Raw genomic sequence first — 26,265 nt, forward strand, 5'->3', positions numbered from 1 at the left:
TTCTTAAAGAGAAGTAAGGCAGTACTTATAAGCTTACATATTTATATATAGACATACATATATATATATCTATATCCTTAGCCGTGCAAGCACACTCTTGAGAATGCAACGTATAGTTGTACAGAAGAAAAGCAATCTTGCCTCAAATGAATGGCAACCTTTTGTAGGTCTATGAACTTAATTAAACTTTAGGTTTACACGGTGCTTTTTTTCCGAAGTACCTGCACTCATGAATATGTCTGTATGTGTCAGTCGGTTAAATCCACGCGCTTCGCACCGGTGAAGTACCGCTTTTAAATTTTTATTAAGAAGAAAATAAAACGTTTTTAAATTGAGGGAAAATATACTAATAACAGTTTGTTAAGGATGTTTTTTTGTGAAGCTGCCTTTACTCGAGTGATCACTTCGACCTGACTTGGTGGCCAAGTATATGCGTTACCTGGTAGGTAACCACCCATACAATCAGATTGTGAATCAGACTACGAATGCCGTGAATGTAATTACACACTCACTGCACTTGCTTACGGTAATCGAACCTGGGACGTCAGCGCTAGAGGGGCTTAGCAGCGGTGAAGTATTGCTTTTAAATTTTAATTAAGAACAAAAGAAAACCTCAGAGGTTCGATTCCCGAAAGGGAGTGAAGAGAGTGTCCGGTTACCTACCAGGTAACGCTTATGGTTGGACAGCAAGTGACGTAACATCAGCCACGGTGCCTTCAGTTGTGAGAAGCAGATCATAGAATGATTGAAAATAGTTTTGGATTTACCTTTTTAGTAAAAGGCGAGCTTTTAAGCCTGAGAAATCACCCCGTAAATGCACACGTTTAATTGCACATGTTAATATGTATGCTTACACAGTATTAAAAGACACTCAAACATTAACGTCATTTACCATCAGCCACGGTGCCTTCAGTTGTGAGAAGCAGATCATAGAATGATTGAAAATAGTTTTGCATTTACCTTTTTAGTAAAACGCGAGCTTTTAAGCCTGAGAAATCACCCCGTAAATGCACACGTTTAATTGCACATGTGTTAATATGTATGGTTACACAGTATTAAAAGACAGTGAACAACGTCAGTTACCTTTGTTCCCGCGTTTGATAAAAGGCGAGCTTTTAAGCCTGAGAAATCACCCCGTAAATGCACACGTTTAATTGCACATGTGTTAATATGTATGCTTACACAGTACAGTGATCCCTCGCTATATCGCGCTTCGCCTTTCACGGCTTCACTCCATCGCGGATTTTATATGTAAGCATATTTAAATATATATCGCGGATTTTTCGCTGCTTCGCGGGTTTCTGCGGACAATGGGTCTTTTAATTTCTGGAACATGCTTCCTTAGTTGGTTTGCCCAGTTGATTTCATACAAGGGACGCTATTGGCAGATGGCTGAGAAGCTACCCAACTTACTTTCTCTCTCTCTCTCTCTCTCTCTCTTGCGCTGACGTAGGGGGGTGTACGCAGGGGGGCTGTGTGCAGCTGCTTCCTGAAGGACATGCTGCACGGTGCTTCACATACTTAAAAGCTCAAAGGGCACGTATTGATTTTTGACTTTGTTTTTCTGTGTCTCTCTCTCTCTCTCTTTCTGCTCCTGACAGAGGGGGTGTGAGCTTCCGCCTTCAACAGCTTTGTACCGGCAGTGCTTCGCATACTTAAAAGCCAAAAACCCTATTGATTTTTTTTTTGACTGCTTGCTTTGCACTCCTTTGAAAAGGAAGATATGTTTGCATTCTTTTAATTGTGAGACAGAACTGTCATCTCTGTCTTGTCATGGAGCACAGTTTAAACTTTTGAAAAAGAGACAAATGTTTGTTTGCAGTGTTTGAATAACGTTCCTGTCTCTCTACAACCTCCTGTGTTTCTGCGCAAATCTGTGACCCAAGCATGACAATATAAAAATAACCATATAAACATATGGTATCTACTTCGCGGATTTTCCTATTTCGCGGGTGGCTCTGGAACGCAACCCCCGCGATGGAGGAGGGATTACTGTATTAAAAGACAGTCAAAAATTAACGTCATTTACCTTCGTTCCCGCGTTTGACTCGTGCTGTAAATCTCTTCCTTGTTTTTAGTTCACGTGATTACGTAGGAGGCGTGATGACGCGATACGTGACTCCGCCTCCTCCATTAGAGTATATGGACAAAAAATATGTTCCAGTTATGACCATTACGCGTAGAATTTCGAAATGAAACCTGCCTAACTTTTGTAAGTAAGCTGTAAGGAATGAGCCTGCCAAATTTCAGCCTTCTACCTACACGGGAAGTTGGAGAATTAGTGATGAGTCAGTCAGTGAGGGCTTTGCCTTTTATTAGTATAGATATATATACATACATATATACATACATACATTCACATATATATCCCCGCTGTTTTATAAACAAACGCCATATAAGGCCTTGCTTAGCGGTTCTGTATTGTTTTATTGTTCGTTTATTACGATTGTTATAGTTATTGTGTAGCTATTCGAGACTCACTTTTCTGTTCAGGTATCCATTTCCTTTATGAAAGCCGCGGATTCTCCGCTATTTTTTGTTCATTTATTACGATTATAGTTATTTATTGATTCCCTTCTTTAGCTGACTGCCTGCTCATATAAGGCGCTCTGCTGTTTTTTTGTGAAGCAGCCTTTACACGGTTTCTCCGCTGTTTTATAAACGAACGCCATATAAGCCCATCTTTTTTCCTTGCTTCGTCAAGGAAGCAGCCTTTTTATTTAATCCACGGGTTCTCTGCCGTTTTATTGTTCGTTAATTACGATTGTTATAGTTCTCTTTGTATACCATGTTGTCAGTTCAGCACTTCGGTTGTAAAATGACCAAGCCGTGCAAGCTTACTGTTGAGAATGCAACATATAGTTGTACAGGAGAAAAGCAATCTTGCATCAAATCAATGGCAACCTTTTGTAGGTCTATGAACTTAATTTAAACTTTAGGTTTACATGGTGCTTTGTTTCCGAAGTACCTGCACTCATGAATATGTCTGTATACGTCAGTCGCTTCATATTCTTTTCCTACATTATCAATTGTGTAATGTGTTATTTGAACAGGTTTGATTCATCGAAGTGATCACTCGTGCTGCGTTTAGTCAGTTCATGTGAGCCGCTCTCTTGTGTGATGTTGCGATGTTCACGGCTTTATTTAATGTTAGCTAAGACCCGGCACTTAAAAGTTTCTCGCTACAGCAATTTTAACTCTGTTACAAAGTGATCCAAAGTCTCGTTTATACCTTGTGACTTCTCATTAAACTTGTATGTCGCGAATATGGTATTGCAAACGGCAGCGGGAGCGTTTCTATAAACTTAATTTAAACTTACGGTTTACACCGTGCTTTGTTTCCGCAGTAGCTGCACTTATGAATATGCTTGTATGCGTCACTCGCTCGCTTGTTATTGTTTCGCTGCCTTCTCAATTGTGTAATGAATGTTTTCTTCAGCGCTCTTTGGGGCTCTTCCTTGTTTTCTACGTACTGCGTTCACAGTCAGTTCACGTGATTACGTGGGAGGCGTGATGACGCGATACGTAACTCCGCCTCCCACGGCCATCGAGCTGCAGTCTATTACAGTATATGGACAAAAAAGAGGTTCCAGTTATGACCATTACGCGTAGAATTTCGAAATGAAACCTGCCTAACTTTTGTAAGTAAGCTGTAAGGAATGAGCCTGCCAAATTTCAGCCTTCCACCTACACGGGAAGTTGGAGAATTAGTGATGAGTGAGTCAGTCAGTCAGTGAGTGAGTGAGTGAGTCAGTGAGGGCTTTGCCTTTTATTAGTATAGATATTGCTATTCAAATGGTGAACATTTGAGGTTTATTTATTTTTATTACCCAAATACAGTATAACAACCAACCAAGATTGTGCTGTATGCCCTTAATCATGCTTATATTGATAGTGAGCTACAAAGTCTTTTTATATAATATGCTACATTGGCTGTTCATTTGACTGTCCAGGATTTTAAATCACCTGTAGCTCGCAAACCATTTGAACTATTGACCTGAAATTTGGTACACATACAGTGGGTACGGAAAGTATTCAGACCCCCTTCAATTTTTCACTCTTTGTTATATTGCAGCCATTTGCTAAAATCATTTAAATTAATTTTTTTCCTCATTAATGTACACACAGCACCCCATATTGACAGACAAAAAAAAGAATTATTGAAATTGTTGCAGATCCATATTACTAAACGAGAATGGTAAACCGGATGGACGCAGGGACATGGGCCGTGGACGCAAAAGACGTAGTGCGCAGGCGCCACACAAAGCCCCCCTCCAAGCACCGGAAAATGAGAAATGATGCGCCGCGCCCATGGCAACAGACCCATGCAACAAAGCGCCACACGAAGCCCATACCACACGAAACAGGACACACACAAAAAACAGGATTCAGACCCACGACACACAAAGCACCCCTCCACTAACAGAAATAAGAAATGAGGCAAAGTGCCCCTAGCACACCAAAAACAAAGGAGTCAGACGCAAGCGCCACATAGCACACGAAACGGTATGCACACAAAAATGAGGATTCACACCCACGACAGACAAAGCCCCTCTCCACTAACAGAAATAAAAAATGAGGCAATGCGCGACGTCATACATAGACAACAAGAGATCGGACTACAATACATATACAGGCGCGACACCTGATGGGTAATAATACGAAGAAACCCTCCAAGCACCGGAAAATGAGAAATTATGCGCTGCGCCCATAGCAACAGACCCATGCAACAAAGCGCCAGACGAAGCCCATACCACACGAAACAGGACACACACAAAAAAGAGGATTCAGACCCATGACACACAAAGCCCCCCTCCACTAACAGAAATAAAAAATGAGGCGACGCGCCCCTCAAAAAAAATGCACGCCAACAAACGACGTCATACATAGACAACAAGAGACCGGACTACAATAAATATACAAGCGCGACACCTGACGGGTGATGATACGAAGAAACGAAATGTCCGTATTAAACATACGTCATCTGAACACGTTCAAACTATACACCATAGGTGAATCTCATTACAATGATGCACTATTAACCGTACAACCACAGAAAAGGCTCCATATTAACAGTGAGTGCGATCCTCCTTATTACTTATCCATATTACTAACGATAAACAACAAACAAGTCATGATTTCACGATCACGGCTACAAAACGATACGTCTCGAGTAATGGGACCACAAACACGTACCCGCATGAAAAAAAACAATAAACGTCGGCGCCTACAACACGCTTCTGAAACTGATGAACAAAAAATGTCTCAGATCCAAAAACGCAAGGCTCAACTAACACGGTTACAGAAACGAGCCCAGATGGACAGACACAATGAACGTAGACGCATGCAGCGCGCGTCTCAAAGTGCTGAAGCGAAGCAGGCACGGGTTCAAAAGGAAAGAGCTCGAGTCACAGAGATACAAAAACGGGAGCAAAGGGACAAAATAAATAAACGCAGACGTCTACAACGCGCATCTGAAATGCCGGAAAACAAGCAGGCAAGGCTCCAAAAAGAGAAAGCTCGACGGACCGAGATACAAAAACGGGCCAGGCTCAATACAATGAACGCCGGCGACTACAACGGGCTTCTCACACAACACAAGCAAAGCGATTACAGCTCCAAAACAACACATCCCAAATACTGGACTTACAACGACGCGCCTCTCAAACGGCACAAGCAAAAGATAAACGTCAAAGACATGAACGACAAACACCTGCTAAACGATTCCGACAGTTGGCTGACAACGCGTTTAATGATGAGTCCACTATTCATGAAAATTCATTGGGATTAATGAATGTCATTTGCAATCATTGTCATTCACTTAACTTCCCTGAAGAAACAACTGGCAATACAAGTAATGAATTTACACATTGTTGTCAAAAGGGTCAAGTTAGACTGCCTCCTTTACATTCATATCCTGAATATCTACGGAAGCTTCTAACTAACGATGTACCTGAAAGTAAAAACTTTATGCACTGCATTAGATCCTACAATAGTTCATTTGCTTTTGCATCTACCGGAGTAAATATCAGGCCACCAAAAGGCAATGGCCCATACTGCTTTCGCGTATGTGGACAAATATTACATCGCATTGGGACAGTGCACCCTGAAACAAATCAAGAACGCAAATTTGCACAAATCTACATCTTGGATGCAGATGACACAATCTATCAACGAATGAACCTTCCTGAAAACAAACAATGCACGGAGCTTATAATGAGAAACGTCACTCAAACAATCACCCATTAGCTAAGTCTATAAAAATGCTACATGAGGTTGAAAGAGAGGCCAATACAAAAGCAGCAGCAGAAGGTGTAGCAGCGACTACAATTGCTTTAGTCTTAATAAAGGACAAAGAACAAGATCCAAGACGATACAATCTTCCCGTCGTTAATGAAGTGGCAATTGTCTTTCAAAGTAAAGATGGGGAGCCTCCGTTTGACCGCGATATTGTTCTGCATTTACGTCCTGATGGAACCAACAAACCTGCCTTCCAACGCATAGACATTTGCTTTCCACAACTTGATACTTTAACATACCCCATTTTGTTTCCCACTGGACAGGAAGGATGGAGTACTACAATTTCCAGATTTAGAAAACATCAAGCGCAGAGACGATCACATGTATCCATGAAAGAATATTTCTCCTAAAGACTCTCAGTAAAGGAACAACTTTAATCCATTACTCAATGCAGGAAAGCTAACTCAACAATACATCGTTGACGTTTATGTTCGAGCAGAATCAAATGATCTACAGTGGATTAGAAACAACCAACCTACACTTAGAGCCGATAAATAAAAAATTACTAATTGACTACATAAATCGTAAGAAAGTTTGGAAAACCTGATCTATTTATCACTATGACCTGCAATCCTTAATGGACAGAAATTACAACTAATCTTAGGCCATGGCAGAGAGTCGAACATCGTCCTGATTTAGTTGCAAGAGTCTTTAAACTTAAACTAAATAACCTGCTACAAGATATCAAAAATAGATCTCTATTTGGAACTGTTACAGCAATTATCCACGTTATTGAGTTTCAGAAGAGAGGTTTACCGCACGCCCATATATTACTAATACTTGATGATGATTCCAAAATACGCACAGAATATGACATCGATAAAATAGTCAAAGCTGAAATTCCAGACCGTGACACCTCTCCACGACTGTTTCAGATTGTTATCAAAAATATGATTCATACACCATGTGGCAATAGAAATCCAAACAGTCCATGTATGGTTAATGGCAAATGTTCAAAAGGCTTCCCCAAAGACTTCCAAGACGTTACACTTGGTAATATAAATGGATATCCTAAATATATGAGACAAAAGACAAGTGACTTGCAAATTATTCCAGGTCGTTCAATTGACAATAGCTGGGTCGTACCATACAATCCTTATTTATGTTTACGATACAACTACCATATAAATGTTGAAATCTGCGCTACAGTAAAAAGCGTTAAATATTCAAATACGTTTACAAGGGACACGATTGTGCTAATGTCTCAATATCTGAAACAAATGATCACGATGAGACTCGAATGTATGTTGATTCACGGTACGTCAGTGCTCCAGAGGCCATGTGGAGAATATTTTGCTTTCCTATGCACCATCAGAGCCACACAATATGTCGCTTGCCAGTTCACTTGGAGCACGAACAAACTGTCTGTTTTCATGCAGGTAATGAGGTACAAGCGGTGAAGAGAGCAGCCACAAAAGATACTAAACTTACCGCGTGGTTTAAACTCAATCAAAACGATCACAGTGCTCACCGTTGGAAATATTGGGAAATTCCTGTTCACTATGTTTGGATTGACAATGGCACATTCTGGAGAAAACAACATCACCACGGTGATAATGTCATAGGCCGAATGTACACTGTCAGTATTAAGGAGCCGGAAAGGTTTTATCTACGATTACTTCTTCAACACGAAACCGGAGCTACATCATTTGACAACATTAAAACTGTTCGAGATGGCTGCACCATCAAACTCTGTAAGACATTCCAAGAGGCAGTAAATGACAAAGGATATTTATTAGATGATACAATATGGCAAAGAACTCTACATGATGCAATATCCTATTCAATGCCAGGTCAAGTTCGACAACTATTTGCTTATATCTGTGCGTTCTCCTCTCCATCAGATCCTTTGAACCTCTGGAATACAAACAAAGTAGGAATGATGGAGGACATATGCCACAAGCTACATGGAAACAGTGATTCCTGCATCAACTGTGAAGCCTATGCACTAAACGACATTCGCTTAGCTCTTATGGTCCTTGGGTATACATTAGATAACTTCCATTTGCCAGATGTTCCAGATTCCTTACCAGCTCTACATTCCACAACAATAGATCTCCAAAAAGAACAACAGATTGCACAGACTATGATTTCCACTTTAAATGCCTTACAATGTGATGCTTTTCACAAAATTGTTCATGCCACAGAGGACGACAGCCCCATACCCAAATGCTTTTTTCTTGACGGCCCTGGAGGAAGCGGAAAAACATTCCTTTATGAGACACTTATACATTTCTTTACTGCAAAACAACAGTTAATTATCGCATCGGCTACAACCGGAGGGGCAGCTAATTTATTAATAAATGGTCGCACATGTCACTCCTTATTCAAAATACCGGTCCCAATCACAGAAACATCGGTATCCACTATGAAAATGAACAGTAACAATGCATGTGACATCCGTCTTGCAAAACTGTTAATTACAGATGAATGTACAATGGCATCCAGTCACTTACTCAACACCATTGATAAACTTCTACAAACGTTGATGAATAATAATATTCCCTTTGGAGGAAAGGTACTTTTATTAGGAGGAGATTTTAGACAGTGCTTACCTATTGTTCCACATGCCATGCGCTCAGCTATTGTTCAGTCCACCTTAAAATACGCGGACAATTGGCATTGCTTTCAAAAGATACACTTGGTACAAAACATGCGATGTCCAGATCCGGAATATAACACTTGGTTATCACAACTGGGAGATGGAACACTCACCAATACAGATGGACTTCACCCAGATATTATTACAATTCCTACAGCCTTTATCTGCGACGACTTACTTACGGAGATATTTGGAACAACAATCTCATTAGACCAAATACCCCTTTTAACACAACGGACTATATTATGTCCAAAAAATATTAATGTTGATCACATAAATAACCAAGTCATTGCATTACTTCCGGGAGAGGCACACCTCTTTCTAAGCTCTGACAAAGTTGACTCTGATGACGACAATGACCATCTTAATTTCCCCTTAGAATATTTGAACACTATTAACCCAGCCGGCTTACCACAACACAATCTTAACCTTAAAATCGGAACAATATTCATGCTATTAAGAAACCTTAACACTAAACAGGGTTTATGCAATGGTACACGTTTAGTCGTCAACACCATGACACACAATGTTATTGAAGCAAAAGTTCTTACAGGATCACATGCTAACAATACTGTTCTGATTCCTAGAATTGACCTTACAAGTTCTGACCTGGAATTACCTTTTTACACTTAAACGGCGACAATTCCCCATTAAACCTGCATTTGCCATTACCATCAACAAATCACAAGGACAAACCATGGACAAGGTTGGCATCTACCTCTCTGAGCCCGTATTTGGACATGGACAACTTTATGTGGCCTTCTCACGAGTTCGCCGTTCATCTGACGTTAAAAGTTAACGTTATAAATAATCCATGCCAAGGAAAACTCATTCAAGGACAAGACACCATCTTTACGACTAATGTTGTGTACAAGGAAATTTTCCAATAAATCTTTACACTGTGCCATGCAGTTTATTCTTTCCTTCCTATGTGCATCATCTACACCTTCACACTATGCTATATCTCATACATACATCACGCCATTTGTAATTACCAAACACCAGGGGTTGGCGAGCGAAGCGAGCAGGGGGCGGAGCCCTCTAGTTTATTAAAAAAGAAAAACTGAAATATCACATGGTCCTAAGTATTTATCCCTTTGCTCAGTATTTAGTAGAAGCGCCCTTTTGAGCTAATACAGCCATGAGTCTTCTTGGGAAAGATGCAACAAGTTTTTCACACCTGGATTTGGGGATCCTCTGCCATTCCTCTTTGCAGATCCTCTCCAGTTCTGTCAGGTTGGATGGTAAATGTTGGTGGACAGCCATTTTTAGGTCTCTCCAGAGATGCTCAATTGGGTTTAAGTCAGGGCTCTGGCTGGGCCATTCAAGAACAGTCACAGAGTTGTTGTGAAGCCACTCCTTCGTTATTTTAGCTGTGTGCTTAGGGTCATTGTCTTGTTGGAAGGTAAACCTTCGGCCCAGTCTGAGTTCCTTAGCGCTCTGGAGAAGGTTTTTGTCCAGGATATCCCTGTACTTGGCCGCATTCATCTTTCCCTCGATTGCAACCAGTCGTCCTGTCCCTGCAGCTGAAAAACACCCCCACAGCATGATGCTGCCACCGCCATGCTTCACTGTGGGGACTGTATTGGACAAGTGATGACCAGTGCCTGGTTGTCTCCACACATACCGCTTAGAATTAAGGCCAAAAAGTTCTATCTTGGTCTCATCAGACCAGAGAATCTTATTTCTCACCATCTCAGAGTCCTTCAGGTGTCTTTTAGCAAACTCCATGCGGGCTGTCATGTGTCTTGCACTGAGGAGAGGCTTCCGACAGGCCACTCTGCCATAAAGCCCTGACTGGTGGAGGGCTGCAGTGATGGTTGACTTTCTACAACTTTCTCCCATCTCCTGACTGCATCTCTGGAGCTCAGCCAAAGTGATCTTTGGGTTCTTCTTTACCTCTCTCACCAAGGCTCTTCTCCCCCGGTAGCTCAGCTTGGCCGGACGGCCAGCTCTAGGAAGGGTTCTGGTCATCCCAAACGTCTTCCATTTAAGGATTATGAAGGTTCCCAAGAGCACAGTGGCCTCAAGTGCAGCAGAAATTTTTTTGTAACCTTGGCCAGATCTGTGCCTTGCCACAATTCTGTCTCTGAGCTCTTCAGGCAGTTCCTTTGACCTCATGATTCTCATTTGCTCTGACATGCATTGTGAGCTGTAAGGTCTTATATAGACAGGTGTGTGGATTTCCTAATCAAGTCCAATCAGTATAATCAAACACAGCTGGACTCAAATGAAGGTGATCTCAAGGATGATCAGAAGAAATGGAAAGCACCTGAGTTAAATATATGAGTGTCACAGCAAAGGGTCTGAATACTTAGGACCATGTGATTTTTCAGTTTTTCTTTTTTAATAAATCTGCAACAATTTCAAAAATTCTTTTTTTTGTCTGTCAATATGGGGTGCTGTGTGTACATTAATGAGGAAAAAAATTAATTTAAATGATTTTAGCAAATGGCTGCAATATAACAAAGAGTGAAAAATTGAAGGGGGTCTGAATACTTTCCGTACCCACTGTATACTTTGTGACGTCTACTATCCGGTTTTGGGTGATGATTGACCTCTAAGGTTATTCCTCTTTTTATTTTTATTTAATTTTATTGTAGAATCAACTCTCGGCAACAGCCAGCAGGGCGGCCAAGCGGCACATGTGTACGGGCGTCATTCTCATTCCCTACCACCTTCACCGTCACTTCCCTTACCTGTTCATATCTTAAATCATTCTTAAGGCAGATTGAAGACTTAAGTGCAACCTTAAGTGAAAAATTAAGGAAAGCGTATAAAGTAATTGCAACACAAACATTGACTTAATCAGTTTTAATGCGAAAAGATGCCGACAAAAGAAGAGAAGAAGCAGGCCGCTAGGGTGAAGAAAAGAAGAGCTGCTCAGGAAGCAGCAAGCTCACCAACCTCTGTGCAACCTCTATGAAAACTATGAATGCTTAAGTCAAGTGTATTCACTGCATGTTATCGTGCAGTGCGCCATTACTAGTATTCAATAAATACATACAAGTCACTATGATTTGGCTATAAATGCCTATTTTTCTTGATTTTTCTGACATGTTTTATCAAGTTAGAATACCAAATACTAAAATCTACTAAATACTAAGTTTATATATAAAATGTACAGCAAATATTGGTCACTTACTTTGGCGATTTGAGGTCTCTGTGTATAATCTTATGAAGATGAAGATAATTCATGCCACTGGCTATTCCCGTGGCCCAATCTACCAGGAGTTGGGGTGTGATCTTTCGTCCTGCTCTTAATACTTCATACAACTGACCTTGAGCACAGTATTCCATAATAATACAGTAACATGGAGCTTGTGTACAGACACCTCTGAAAGATAAAAAAAATTAATTGCAACCTTAAAAAAATGCTACATTAACATGTCCCAAAGACAAGTTTGGGAAATATTAAAATAATTTCAGAAACCATGTATACAATAAACAGCCTTTTCTTCAAAGGAAAAAAAACACTCAAAACTAGAACATCATTTATGAAATGTACTTTGCTGAATAGATTGCTATTTTTTCTTAAATTTAGATTTTTTAAATCATATTACAGTATAGAAAAAAGTTTGTACAAATACACAATTAAGAGACATTAAAAAAAAAGGTTAAACAAAGGCATTAATGTCATTTTCCCAGATTCTGAATTAGATTTGAGCTATACCTCATATATTATTTTCTTCCCTAATTTTAGCCAAAATAAGACATCCTTTCCCCATTGAGTCACTGCATGCAGATTATTGTTTTTCCAGTTCAAAAATAAGACAACAAATAAGCAATGTAGTTAAAGATATCACAATTTATTTTTCAAGGAATTACGTTGACCAATACGGCGTTACTCCAGTATTCCTACAGCATTAGGAGCAATTGCAAATCTAAGACTATTTTTCCCTATGGTTTAAGTCTAGGCTGCTTTAGCAAGGGAGGTACCTGAAGATGCTGTTCATAGTTCAAATCTGGTTGCAGACACAAGTGAGATCATTTTAGACCAGACAGGTGTGTGCTATATAAAACGTTTAACTGAATTTTATCATGCTATGATAAAGAGTGTTTCTTGTCGATGGCTGAATCCATTCATTGTCTTTGATTCTAATTGAAAGGTTATGTTTCAACATTGCTTTATGTTTGGTCTTATCATAATGGTCAATGTTATAGTGGGTAGAAAAAATTGTTCAAAATATTCACATTTGGTTGCTTTGCAGACACACACAAAAAATATTTCTCCAGCTATATTTAATCAATGCAATTTATAACAGCCAAGTGAAAGATATAATAGCAACAGTTAGAAAAAAAAAGAAAAGAAAAAAAACAATCACTGAGATTGATAACACTAGAATTACCAGAGCCTAGGAAAAAACTCGTATATCCGGCCCACCTTAAATCGCTTCTTAAAACCTTTCTCACCTCTCCGCCAGCGTCTTTTGTCATCTAAATGTACTGATAAAGACATGCTGCCAGCAGCTGGCTATTCCATCCCCCCAACGACTTAGAACGTAAACAGGCTTTTCCCAGCTCTTGCCTTGATTGATTATCTGGGAGTGAAGTGGAGTTTTAGAGTAGAAATAATAGATTGTTATTTGAAACACACGCATTTCATATGTGTTGCATTTCTACAGTAATCTGTGTAAACACATTGTTAAAACAGAAACGTGTTATATATTCTAGTAGCAATTGACAAAATGTAGGCATAAACTATATAATGTATGAAGCCTGAAGTCCAAATATCAAAGAAACACTTTCACAAAAGGTACAAAAAAAAGCCACCGCCAAAAAAACCCGCCTTAGTGTGAGACATTGATATGAATTAACTATCGCTGCTTCTGTGGCGTAACAGTATCAGTCGCTGACTGGGAATCAGAAGGTCATGAGTTCGATCCTGCACAACTCCCATTTGAGAAGTGCTCTTATTTTCACTATTTTAGAATAAAAAGATACATTTGATTTCAGTCTGTAACAGCTGGTGTAATTTATGATATTTGTAAAGGTTAGCTTTATTTTTTTAAAATTCACTTTTCATTGTCTCAGTCGCGTTCAGGATCCATCCCTACCGCCCCCCACCTGACACTGCTGTTTTTACATAAAGACACGCTATAGTTCTGCAGTGTATCACGATACATACGACCGCGTGTTTTTTTCCCCCAATATTGCCAGTCCCCACATGTTGCTGTATGCTGTTTCTTTTGTACTCCAGGACATGCAGAGGAAAGCATAGTAAAGAGCAGTAACTTCAGCGCTTTACGCAGCATCAGACACTCCCCATCTGATGCTGTTTTCACATAAAGACGCGCTAAAGCCCTGCAGTGTACTTGTGACTGCATTGTCGTACCAATGCTTGCGAACTGAAGTGTCTGCATGCACTTTTCGTGGCATTATACGTGTATTTTTTGAGCATGCCCATGTAGCTCAAACACAGGAACATATGTTGATGTAAAAGTATAACAAAACAAGTGCACTTTTATTCAAGACTATAACCGAAGAAAAAAGAAAGCAAGTTACAGTAGGCGGTTGATATGACAGCTTGCATGGTGGAATGCTAAGAACTGCTGATTTCCATTCTGTGCTATATAACTTAACATTTGAATCTGATGATTGCATATAGCGCTGTCTTGTTTAGTGTGCGCAAGAACATGCAGGTGGCCAGTTGCTGAGTGCTACAACGCACATTTTAAAAAAAGAAAGAGACAAATATATGTGACGTTTTGAAGAAATCATTTTATGACACGAATAGTACCAATCAGAAAACATCGTCGAAGTAATGCAATATTATTTGAAAATGAACAGCGTCAGGTTGGGTGTGAAGTTATACTGGCGCTGTTTGAGTCAGATCAGAAGCTGAATAAGCTGAAAAAGCTCCTGTTCTGACTCTAAGTAAAAAAGCATGAATTAATCAACAGAAATAACCGCGATTGACATTTTAAAGTTAACGATTTACAGTGCATACCAATTTATAAATTCAATGTCCGTTTGAGGAAAAAAAAAAACACTTTCTTCAAAGCTGGGAATCGAACTCGCGTCTCTGTGGCACAGTAAGGCAGTGGTGCTCCAAGTCAGCAAACCGTCCTTATAACTTATTTTTTTCAAGATCCATAACACACAGACAGACAGATCACTGCGTAATACAGAGACAGACAGGCAGAGATATACAAACAAACAGGGAAGGCACATGTACTGAAAGAAAAAGCACTGAATAAACTCACCCGCTCTAACATCACCCCTCCCCCCGATCTGACTCTCTAAGTAACAGCGCAAGTACAGACACAAATCAAGTGCATGTGTGTACTGTATAATATTAACAAAAAGAGCAGCTTACTACTGAAAACGGCAAATATAGGAGTGAGTGGGGATCGAACCAGTACTCTTGATTACACTTGGTTTGCGTCTGTACTTGCGCTGTTACTTAGAGAGCCAGATCAGGGGGAGGGGTGATGTTAGAGCGGGTGAGCTTATTCAGTGCTTTTTCTTTCAGTACATGTGCCTTCCCTGTTTGTTTGTATATCTCTGCCTGTCTGTCTCTGTATTACGCAGTGCTCTGTCTGTCTGTGTGTTATGGATCTTGAAAAAAAATAAGTTATAAGGACAGTTGTTCATGTTAATTGCAGTCTCAATTGTTAAAAAAATATTTTAAAAGGAGCATCCCACATGAAAATATAACGATCTCATTAACTAACAGTGCATACCAATTTACAAAGTTTATGTCCGTTTGAGGTTAAAAACAAAAAAAAGAAGTAACACTTTATCCCCAGCGGGGAATTGAACTCATGTTTGTGAGGCAAAGAAAAGCTACTCGGTCTGAGAAGCAAATCTTAGCACGCTACGCCACAGAAACTGTTCTATGGTGTGTGAAGCTTTTGTGGAAGTGTTTATTTGATCTTAGGAACTTGGGCTTTACACATTCTACATTTTGTAACATTTATTACTAAAATATGAAAAAGTTTCTGTTTTAGCAATGTGTTTACACAGATTACTGTAGAAACGGAACACGCATAAAATGCAAGTATTCCAAATAGCGATCTATTATTTCTATTCTAAAACTCCAGCAGTTCAGTCACTCCCAGATAATCAAAGAAGCCATGAGCTGGGAAAACTTAGTGAACGTTCTGCGACGGTGGGGATGGAATAGCCGGCTGCTCGCTGCTCCTCTTAATCGGCACATTTAGAAGACAAAAGAGAGGTGAGAACGGTTTTAAGGTGGGCTGGATCTACGAGTTTTTTCGTAGACTCTGGTAATTCTAGTGATAAAGGATTTATCCCCTCCTAAAAAATACCTGTACAGTAATCCCTCGCTACTTCGCGGTTCACTTTTCGCGGATTCACGACTTCGCGGATTTTATATGTAAGCATATCTAAATATATAACGCAGATTTTTCGCTGCTTTGCGGGTTTCTGCGGACAATGGGTCTTTTTACTTCTGGTACTTGCTTCCTCAGTTGGTTTGCCCAGTTGATTTCATACAAGAGATGCTATTGGCGGATGGCTGAGAAGCTACCCAATCAGAGCACGCAGTTAAGTTCCTGTGTGCTGCTGATTGGCTCAGCGACGGAGTGTTGCATTAACCAGGAAGTCTCATCTCACTCATTCAGCATTAACGTGCTACTGCTTCAGGGGCCGTGTCCAAGCACCAACAGAAGATGCAAATGATTGCAGAAAAGGTAAAAGTTTTGGATATGTTGAAGGAAGGGAACAGCTACACCGCTGCAGGACACATTACAGCATCAATGAGTCCACGATTCTTTTTATTTAAAAAGGAGGAAAAGCATGTAAGATCTACGGCCGCAGTGTCCTTTAACCAGGGTGCAAAACAAGTTGCAAGTGGACGTGATAAGGCAGTAGTCTGGATGGAATCTGCTTTAGGATCTTTGCAACAAGGTCGACGACGTCATGACCGCCTACAAGCTGCTATGTGTACTTCGCTATACAGTAAGTGTAAACTTATCTACCGATTTCATATTGCTTAGCAGTTGTCCCTGTTATTAATAGAGTAAAGGGTGGGTTGTAAACAATACAGGGAGGGTTTAAAAACGTACAAATACACGTTAAATAATTAAATAAATATGGTGTCCCTACTCCGCGGAAATTCAGTTATCGCGGTCGGCCTTGGAACCTATCTCCCGCGATAAGTGAGGGATTACTGTAACTCAATTGGGTGTAAATAATCACCTTCTCCCTTGCACAGCAAGCTTATTGGCTTCCACCTATGATCATTTGTAATCATTCTGATAAGTTCAGCTATTCCTAGAGCATTCCTGTGCTTGGAAACATAACTGAAAGCAAACAATCAACTATGGGTAGCAAGGCACTATCAAAAGATCTCAAGGATAAACTTGTGGAAAGGCACAAGTCAGGAGATCGATACAAAAAAAAAAAAATCAAAGGCTTAATCAATCCTTAGGAGCACAGTAAAGTCCGTAAACAAGAAGCGAAAGTGTTTGGTACTACTAGGACCCTTCCTGGATAAGACTGTCCCTTCAAACTGGATACATGAGCGAGGAGGAAACTGGTCAGAGGGGCTACTCAGAGGCCTATGGCAACTCTGAAACAGTAACAGGGATTTATGCCAAAGTGTCACTCTGTCCATGTGAAAGCAATACCGCAAAGACTTTGTGATTCTGAGGTCAAAAGGAAAAAGGTGTTAAAATCAGATGAGACCAATAATCGAACTATTTGGGCAAAACACCAAATGGAATATCAGGCGAAATGCCAATACATTTTATCATCCAAAAACACCATGAGGTGGATGCATCCTGTTATGTGGGCGTTTCTCTGCAACAGGGACAAGGGCACTTGTCAAGATAAAAGGAAAACTGCATGGAGCAAAATACCATCAAATTCTTCAAGAAAACCTGCTGACCTCTACCAGAATGTTGTCAATGGGAAGAAGGTTCATCTTCCAGCATGACAATGACCTGAAGCACACAGCACAGTTGATGACCACACAGTGGCTGATGGAGAAAACGGTGACTGTCCCTGTTATGACCTGAAAACTGCAGTCAACCAATGGTCACCATTCAATCTGACAGATTCAACAGTTCTGTAAAGAAGAGTGGTGAAATATTGTACAGTCTAGATGTGCAAAGTAGGTAGAGAATGATCTGAACAGATTAATGGCTGGAATCAAAGCAAAAGATGGTTTCTCTGACACAGGGGGTGATCCTTTAACCATCTTTGTGATTCAGTTTTTTGTTTTACTGAACTGTTGCTATTTTATCTTTCACTTGGTTGTTATACATTTTATTGAGTAAATACAGATGGAGAAATATGTTTTGTGTATGTCTTCATTTCAGGCTGCAAAGCAATAAAATGTGAATATTTTGAAGGGGATGATCCTTTTCTGTACCGACTGTAATTGCCCAGGTAGGAGTTATCAGTTCACATGGTGTACACATGAAATTTCCCATGGTGAAACACTAATTTCCTACTTATCCTATAGCATACAAAAGCAACATATGGTAATCAAGGACTACACTCTTTAAAATACTTTGAGTCTGTTAAGACTACCCTTCAACAAAAGTTTCTAACTAGCATATAGTGAAAATATTGTGCTACTGGAAGATTATACACAAGGTGTAATTATTCGAAGGACTCATATACATTCTCAATATACAGTGGATTCAGAAAGTATTCAGGACCCTTCACTTTCTGCAAACCGTATTGTGAGGTCATGTGCACTACGGAGCAGGTGTTTGGTATAGCGGGTCCACAGCTCAGAAGAAAAGGCCAGTTTTAAATAAATAATCGGCGCACTCGCAGCTTATAGAGGCAGCGGGGTAGTGTGGCCAAAGCGGTTCTCAGGCGCTTCATGATGCAGGCGTTTCCTTGTTTAAGTGCACAGGTTAAATCGCCACACCTGAGCCACGTCCCCATTATATAGAGTAGGAGCACAAGTGTGGAGGGAAAAGAAAAAAATTGATTGGAGTGAACAGAGGTTAGGATGAGAAAGATGGGCAAAGCTGGAGAAGTATAGAGAGAATGAGCGATTGAGAGCAGACTCACTGGTGTTTTGCAGGCAGCTGGAAAGAGAGCTCCCTGGAAAGGGTGTTTGGCCAACACTCGGTGGGGCTGAAGGAAGCGATCGCTCAAGCTGAGTGATCAAGCAGCTGGAGTGACCCGGAAGGTGGTTGGCTCGCCGTATAAGGCAACGGTAGGCAGTGGGAGTCAGGAAGGCTTTGAGTGAACACAAGCATGAATGTCCTGGCCGTTGGGGAACCTAAGTCTCGATGTGAAGGAGCCAGGGACCGAAAGACAACCAGACACGAAGGACAGCTGCAGGTAGGGAGACTCCCCTGGTACAAAGCCTGCATGGGAGAAGCAGGGGAGCCGCCAGTAGAAAGAAGGCACTGGCCATTGTTTTACCCTTGGTTTTTAAAGGATCTATTTTGGATTTTAACCTCCACTTTTTCACTTTTTTTTTGTTTTTTAACAGATTATTTATTTATTGACATTTTGATTGCACTACACTTTAGACACCGTTTTTGCTTTTGATTGTTTTTTAATAAAAACATGTCTGCACTTTGCACCATCCCCTTGTTTTGTTGTGTTCTCACTGTCCAGCTCATCCGGTGACATTACCGATAGTGTCGGGTTCAAGAGCTCCCAAAAAGGAAGTGGAAGCATGAAGCGGAACCCGCATCATCACAAGGTGTTCTTTAACAACCTCTATGTATTTGTCTGCATTAGTCTTCTTGTCCCTGCTGCTGAGAACCATCCCCATAGCCTAATGCTGCCACCACCATGTTTCACCATAGGGAGGGTATTAGGCAGGTGATAAGCATAATGCATGTTTTACCCAAAGAGTTACATTTTTGTCACCATAGACAAAAAAAAAAACATTTTTCCTCAATCTCCGAGTCCTATAAATGCTTCTTGGCAAAACTTCAAGCAATTTGTTAATTGCCTTTACTCGAGTGGCTTCTGTCTAGCCAATCTACTACAAATGCGTAATTGATGGAGTGCTGCTGAGATGTTTGTTTGTCTCAAAGGTCCTCCCATTTCAGTAGTTGAACTCCTGCACCTCTGTTAGAGTGACCATTGGTTTGGCCTTTCTTGCCCAGTTAATCAGTTTGGAATGACGGCCAACTCTAGAAAGAGTTCAGGCATTCCAAACTTCCTCCATTTCAGAATAATTGAGGTCACTGTGCTTCTAGGAGCAATCAAAGGTTTAGAAATAAACACGCAGTAAAGGTGGTTTATATAGAACAAAACAAACTCTTCTCCTGTTAAGTGCCTTCCACGATATGCCTGATGCTTAGCACATGTCCCTGCTCTGCTTTTTCCTTCTTCCTATTATGGAGTTCTTCAGCACAGTTAATTAAAATACAATACTTACACTTGATTATGTATTCAGAAGATATATATAGCATGTCCTGGGTAATTTTCAATATATGAGTTTACAACAATTGAGCTTTTATTACAATAAACTGATCTGCTCACCAGATGGCAGAACTTTTCTTTTTGCCATGTCATTTTGTCAATTACTTTGCATCTCCAAAGTTGCCACAAACTCAATTTTTGTTTACTTTCTAGAACATATCAAGTCATAAGTTTTTGATCAAGTCCATCAGTTTGTGAGTAACAGCAGGTTGTTTCACCATATGTGCTTGACATTCAGCGGATGCTGCAGCTGTCACTATTCTATTTCCTATCACGTACTTGGCTATTGCAATTTGCTTCATATGCTGAGTAGACTGTATGTCACTGCTCCTCTTTTCTTTTTCCAAGTAACTTTCTTGATCAGTTTGCTATAAGAAACACACAAACCCAGCTCACTTTGCCAAGGTTAGCATTACCTCAAATTTGTTGATTCTCATGAGTTTTCAATTAAGTCCAAGATCAAAGTTCTAGAAGCAGTAGTTCACAAGTAATAGCATGACAAACAAACAGGCCTTAACATCTAATATAAAAAGAAGAGAAACACCTGACCACAATTTGGAATGCCACAGCAAAGGATCAGAATATGTAAAAATGAGGCATTTCAGTTTTTGATTTTTAATAAATTTGCAAAACTTTGAGAACATATTTTCCACTTTGTTAGATGGGTACAGAGTGTAGGCTGATAAGCAAGATGGCAAAATTATACTTTTAAAATTAAACCTACAACACAATAAAGTGTGCAGAAAGTGATGGGGTCTGAATACATTCTGAATAGACTGGAAGATCACCACAAAGTTATGTAATGTCACAGAAAAGTTACGTGGTGTCCACCAAAAATATGGGTTAAGTTCCTTGCAAGCATGACTACTGGATCTGTTAAAAAGTGGAAAAGGTGTACCCCTCCAGAAAATGTAAATGGAATACAGTTCTGACAGCATCTTTTCATGCAAATGATATCACTATGCAACTCATTACATGCATCCATTAATCAAAACCTTAAAATGAAATATAAAATTAATTCTACACATTCAACTAAATAAAGTCGCATGCTTTGCAAAGGCTTTCAGATAAGTATTAGTGTTGTGTATCTATCTTACTAAACCATAGTTAATTTATGCACGGCGGACGCACCGAGGCGCATGCACACTGCGGCCTTGGCGCCCGCCCCAGAGTCCAGAGTCAAATGCAGCAGCTTCCCAAAACGCGGCGGCGCCCGCCCCAGAGTCAAACGCAGCGGCTTCCCAGAGTCAGCAGGTGGCGCCCAAATAACACAACGTGCTGCGCCGTGGCGCCTGCCCCAGAGTCAAACGCAGCGGCTTCCCAAAACGCGGCGGCTTCCCAGAGTCAGTAGGTGGCGCCCAGACAACACAACCTGTGAGCGCCCAAACAACATAACCTGTACAGTCATGGATACAAACAATGAACGAAGGCGCCCACACAAAGAAACCGCTTTAGTTCAAATAGGGTTAGTGAATTAAATGGAAACTTTACCATGCCTACGACCTGTGAACTACACCTGAGGTAAAGCGTGCACGCCAGGTTGTACAGCCTCACGGACGCGACCACCCACACCACCGCATATACCCTCCATGATATTTCATCACGCAGTGGCTTCCCACTGAGGTGCATATTGACCCGTGGCGCACGCCCCAGAGTCAAACACAGCGCCTTCCCAGAGTCAGTAGGTGGCGCCCAAACAACACAACCTGTTCACTACACTTGCTCTAATCCACTGTGCCAGTAATACAGATCACATAACGGTCACAGACTCAAACCCAGCGGCTTCCCCGACTCAGTGGCTGGCACACGAACACCACAACCTGTAAACTAAACTTGCTGTGCTCCACTCTGCCAGCAGTCGGTGTCAGCAAAGGCAACAGAATCACGTCTCCACAAAACGAAACCACTTTAGTACAGATATGCTTATTGAACACAACCTGTTCACTACAACCTCCCCTCCTTTAACCGCCACCTTATCGTGGTGGAGGGGTTTGCGTGTCCCAATGATCCTAGGAGCTCTGTTGTCCGGGGCTTTATGCCCCTGGTAGGGCCACCCAAGGCAAACTGGTCCTAGGTTAGGGATGAGACAAAGAGCGGTTAAACAAACCTCCTATGATGGAAAACAATTTTGGACGGCGTTTTCCCTCGCCCGGACGCGGGTCACCGGGGCCCCACTCTGGAGCCAGGCCTGGAGGTGGGGCTCGATGGCGAGCGCTTGGTGGCCAGGCCTGCACCCATGGGGCTCGGCCGGGCACAGCCCGAAGAGGTAACGTGGGTCCCCCTTCCCATGGGCTCACCACCTATGGGAGGGGCCAAGGAGGTCGGGTGCAGTGTGAGTTGGGTGGTGGCCGAAGGCGGGGACCTTGGCGGTCCGATCCTCGGCTACAGAAGCTGGCTCTTGGGACGTGGAATGTCACCTCTCTGAAGGGGAAGGAGCCTGAGCTTGTGCGTGAGGTTGAGAGGTTCCAGCTAGATATAGTCGGACTCACCTCGACGCACAGCTTGGACTCTGGAACCAATCTCCTTGAGAGGGGCTGGACTCTGTACCACTCTGTGCCCCCCGACTTGGAGCCTGTACATTGGGGTTTACCCCGGTGGACGAGAGGGTAGCCTCCCTTCGCCTTCGGGTGGGGGGACGGGTCCTAACTGTTTTTTGTGCGTATGCACCCAACAGCAGTTCGGAGTACCCACCCTTTTTGGAGTCCCTGGAGGGGGTGCTAGAGGGCATACCTTCTGGGGACTCCCTCGTTCTGCTGGGAGACTTCAATGCTCACATGGGCAATGACAGTGAGACCTGGAAGGGCGTGATTGGGAGGAATGGCCCCCCCGATCTGAACCCGAGCGGTGTTTTGTTATTGGACTTCTGTGCTCGTCACGGATTGTCCATAACGAACACCATGTTCAAGCATAGGGGTGTTCATATGTGCACTTGGCACCAGGACACCCTAGGCCTCAGTTCGATGATCGACTTTGTGGTCGTGTCGTTGGACTTCCGGCCACATGTCTTGGACACTCGGGTGAAGAGAAGGGCGAAGCTGTCAACTGATCACCACCTGGTGGTGAGTTGGCTTCGATGGTGGGGGAGGATGCCGGTCAGGCGTGGTAGGCCCAAACGTGTTGTGAGGGTCTGCGGGGAACATCTGGCAGAGCCCTCTGTCAGAAGTAGCTTCAACTCCCACCTCCGGCAGAACTTCGACCACATCCCGAGGGAGGTGGGGGACATTGAGTCCGAATGGGCCATGTTCCGTGCCTCTATTGTTGAGGCAGCTGACCGGAGCTGTGGCCGTAAGGTGGTCGGTGCCTGTCATGGCGGCAATCCCCGAACCCGTTGGTGGACACCGGCGGTGAAGGATGCCGTCAAGCTGAAGAAGGAGTCATACAGGACCCTTTTGTCCTGTGGGGCCCTGGAGGCAGCTGATAGGTACCGGCAGGCCAAGCGGAATGCGGCTTTGGTGGTTGCTGAGGCAAAAACTCGGGCGTGGGAGGAGTTCGGGGAGGCCATGGAGAACGACTTTCGGAAGGCTTCGAGGAGATTCTGGTCCACCATCCGGCGTCTCAGGAAGGGGAAGCAGTGCAGTGTCAACACTGTATATGGTGGGGATGGTGCGCTGCTGACCTCGACTCGGGACGTTGTGGGTCGGTGGGGGGAGTACTTCGAAGACCTACTCAATCCCATTAACATGCCTTCCAATGAGGAAGCAGAGCCTGGGGACTCAGAGGTGGGCTCCCCCATCTCTGGGACTGAGGTCACCGAGGTGGTCAAAAAACTCCTTGGTGGCAGGGCCCCGGGGGTGGATGAGATACGCCCGGAGTTCCTCAAGGCTCTGGATGTTGTAGGACTGCCTTGGTTGACATGCCTCTGCAACATCGCATGGACATCAGGGACAGTGCCTCTGGATTGGCAGACCGGGGTGGTGGTCCCCCTCTTTAAGAAAGGGGATCGGAGGGTGTGTTCCAACTACAGAGGGATCACACTCCTCAGCCTCCCTGGAAAAGTCTATTCAGGGGTCCTGGAGAGGAGGGTCCGTCGGATAGTCGAGCCTCGGATTCAGGAGGAACAGTGTGGTTTTCGTCCTGGTCGCGGAACAGTGGACCAGCTCTATACCCTTAGCAGGGTCCTGGAGGGTGCATGGGAGTTTGCCCAACCAGTCTACATGTGTTTTGTGTACTTGGAAAAGGCATTCGACCGTGTCCCTCGGGGAATCCTGTGGGGGGTACTCCGAGAGTATGGGGTACCGGCCCCCTTGATAAGGGCTGTTCGGTCCCTGTACGATCGGTGCCAGAGCTTGGTCCGCATTGCCGGCAGTAAGTCGAACCCGTTTCCAGTGAGAGTTGGACTCCGCCAGAGCTGCCCTTTGTCATCGATTCTGTTCATAACTTTTATGGACAGAATTTCTAGGCGCAGCCAGGGCGTTGAGGGGGTCCGGTTTGGTGGGCTCAGGATTGGGTCACTGCTTTTTGCAGATGATGTTGTCCTGTTTGCTTCATCAGGCCGTGATCTTCAGCTCTCTCTGGATCGGTTCGCAGCCGAGTGTGAAGCGGCTGGGATGAGAATCAGCACCTCCAAATCCGAGACCATGGTCCTCAGCCGGAAAAGGGTGGAGTGCCCTCTCAGGGTTGGTAGCGAGATCCTGCCCCAAGTGGAGGAGTTCAAGTATCTCGGGGTCTTGTTCACGAGTGAGGGAAGAATGGAGCGTGAGATTGACAGGCGGATCGGTGCGGCATCCGCAGTAATGCGGGCGCTACATCGGTCTGTCGTGGTGAAAAAGGAGCTGAGCCGCAAGGCGAAGCTCTCAATTTACCAGTCGATCTATGTTCCTACCCTCACCTATGGTCATGAACTATGGGTAGTGACCGAAAGAACGAGATCGCGAATACAAGCGGCTGAAATGAGTTTCCTCCGCAGGGTGTCTGGGCTCTCCCTTAAAGATAGGGTGAGAAGCTCAGTCATCCGGGAGGGGCTTAGAGTAGAGCCGCTGCTCCTCCGCATCGAGAGGAGTCAGATGACGTGGCTCGGGCATCTGATCAGGATGCCTCCTGGACGCCTCCCTGGTGAGGTGTTCCGGGCACGTCTAACCGGGAGGAGGCCCCGGAGAAGACCCAGGACACGCTGGAGGGACTATGTCTCTCGACTGGCCTGGGAACGCCTTGGGATTCTCCCAGAAGAGCTAGAAGAAGTGGCCAGAAAGAGGGAAGTCTGGGCATCTCTGCTCAAGCTGCTGCCCCCGCGACCCGACCTCGGATAAGCGGGAGACAATGGATGGATGGATGGATGGATGGATGCTTATTGAATTAAATGACATTTCCCTAGACGCACCCACCCTCCATGATATGTTATCCATCCAAATATCGGACGGAACAGAAACTGATTGCCATTCTTGGATTTCCGATTCGCTAGCTTACTTGTTTGTAACTAGACAAATGCTACTTACTCTCAATGGCCAGTACTGAATAATTAAATATTTACTAAAACTAATGTGTGCTTAAAAATTACTTAGAAAGTACATGCAGACTATAAGTTATTTTATTGAAAAAGTTCACACCACGTGCAGCACAGATGGTCAAAATACAAAATTAACACAAGCAGCATCAATTAGCATCCAACACAGAAAATGATGTACACAAGCATATATTCAGTACTCTCCAGAAATATTGGCACTCTTGGAAAAGATGAGGGAAAAAAGATACATAAAAATTCAACTTTCGGTAGATTAGATTAATCTCACACTGAAAAAAAAGAAAAATAACCATATCTACAATTAGTGCAATATTTGGTAAGTTCAAATCATCAGGAACTATTACCAACTTGCCTGGAAGAGGACCCAAATTTATTTTGCCCCCACACACAGTGAGGAGAATGGTAACAGAGGTAAAAAAAAATCTCAAAAGATCACTGGTGGGGAAAAATATATTAAAAAAAAAAGTAGCATTTTGGGAAAACCAAGTCTCTAAAACTACAATCAGACACCACCTCCATGCCACAGATT

The 26,265-nt window shown here is 42.7% G+C and overlaps 1 protein-coding gene across 2 annotated transcripts in view; it reads right to left on the reverse strand.

The window, feature by feature from the left end:
• Positions 1–26,265, reverse strand: part of si:ch211-45c16.2 (mitogen-activated protein kinase kinase kinase 13) — a 252,332-nt gene that overhangs the window by 75,725 nt on the left and 150,342 nt on the right. For both annotated transcript variants that reach the window (XM_051931366.1, XM_051931367.1), the window contains one exon: positions 12,048–12,239. In XM_051931366.1, coding sequence (XP_051787326.1) covers positions 12,048–12,239 — 192 coding nt within the window. The remainder of the gene's footprint in view (positions 1–12,047; positions 12,240–26,265) is intronic.

This window comes from Erpetoichthys calabaricus, chromosome 8 (assembly GCF_900747795.2).
Source record: "Erpetoichthys calabaricus chromosome 8, fErpCal1.3, whole genome shotgun sequence".
NCBI lineage: Eukaryota > Metazoa > Chordata > Cladistia > Polypteriformes > Polypteridae > Erpetoichthys > Erpetoichthys calabaricus.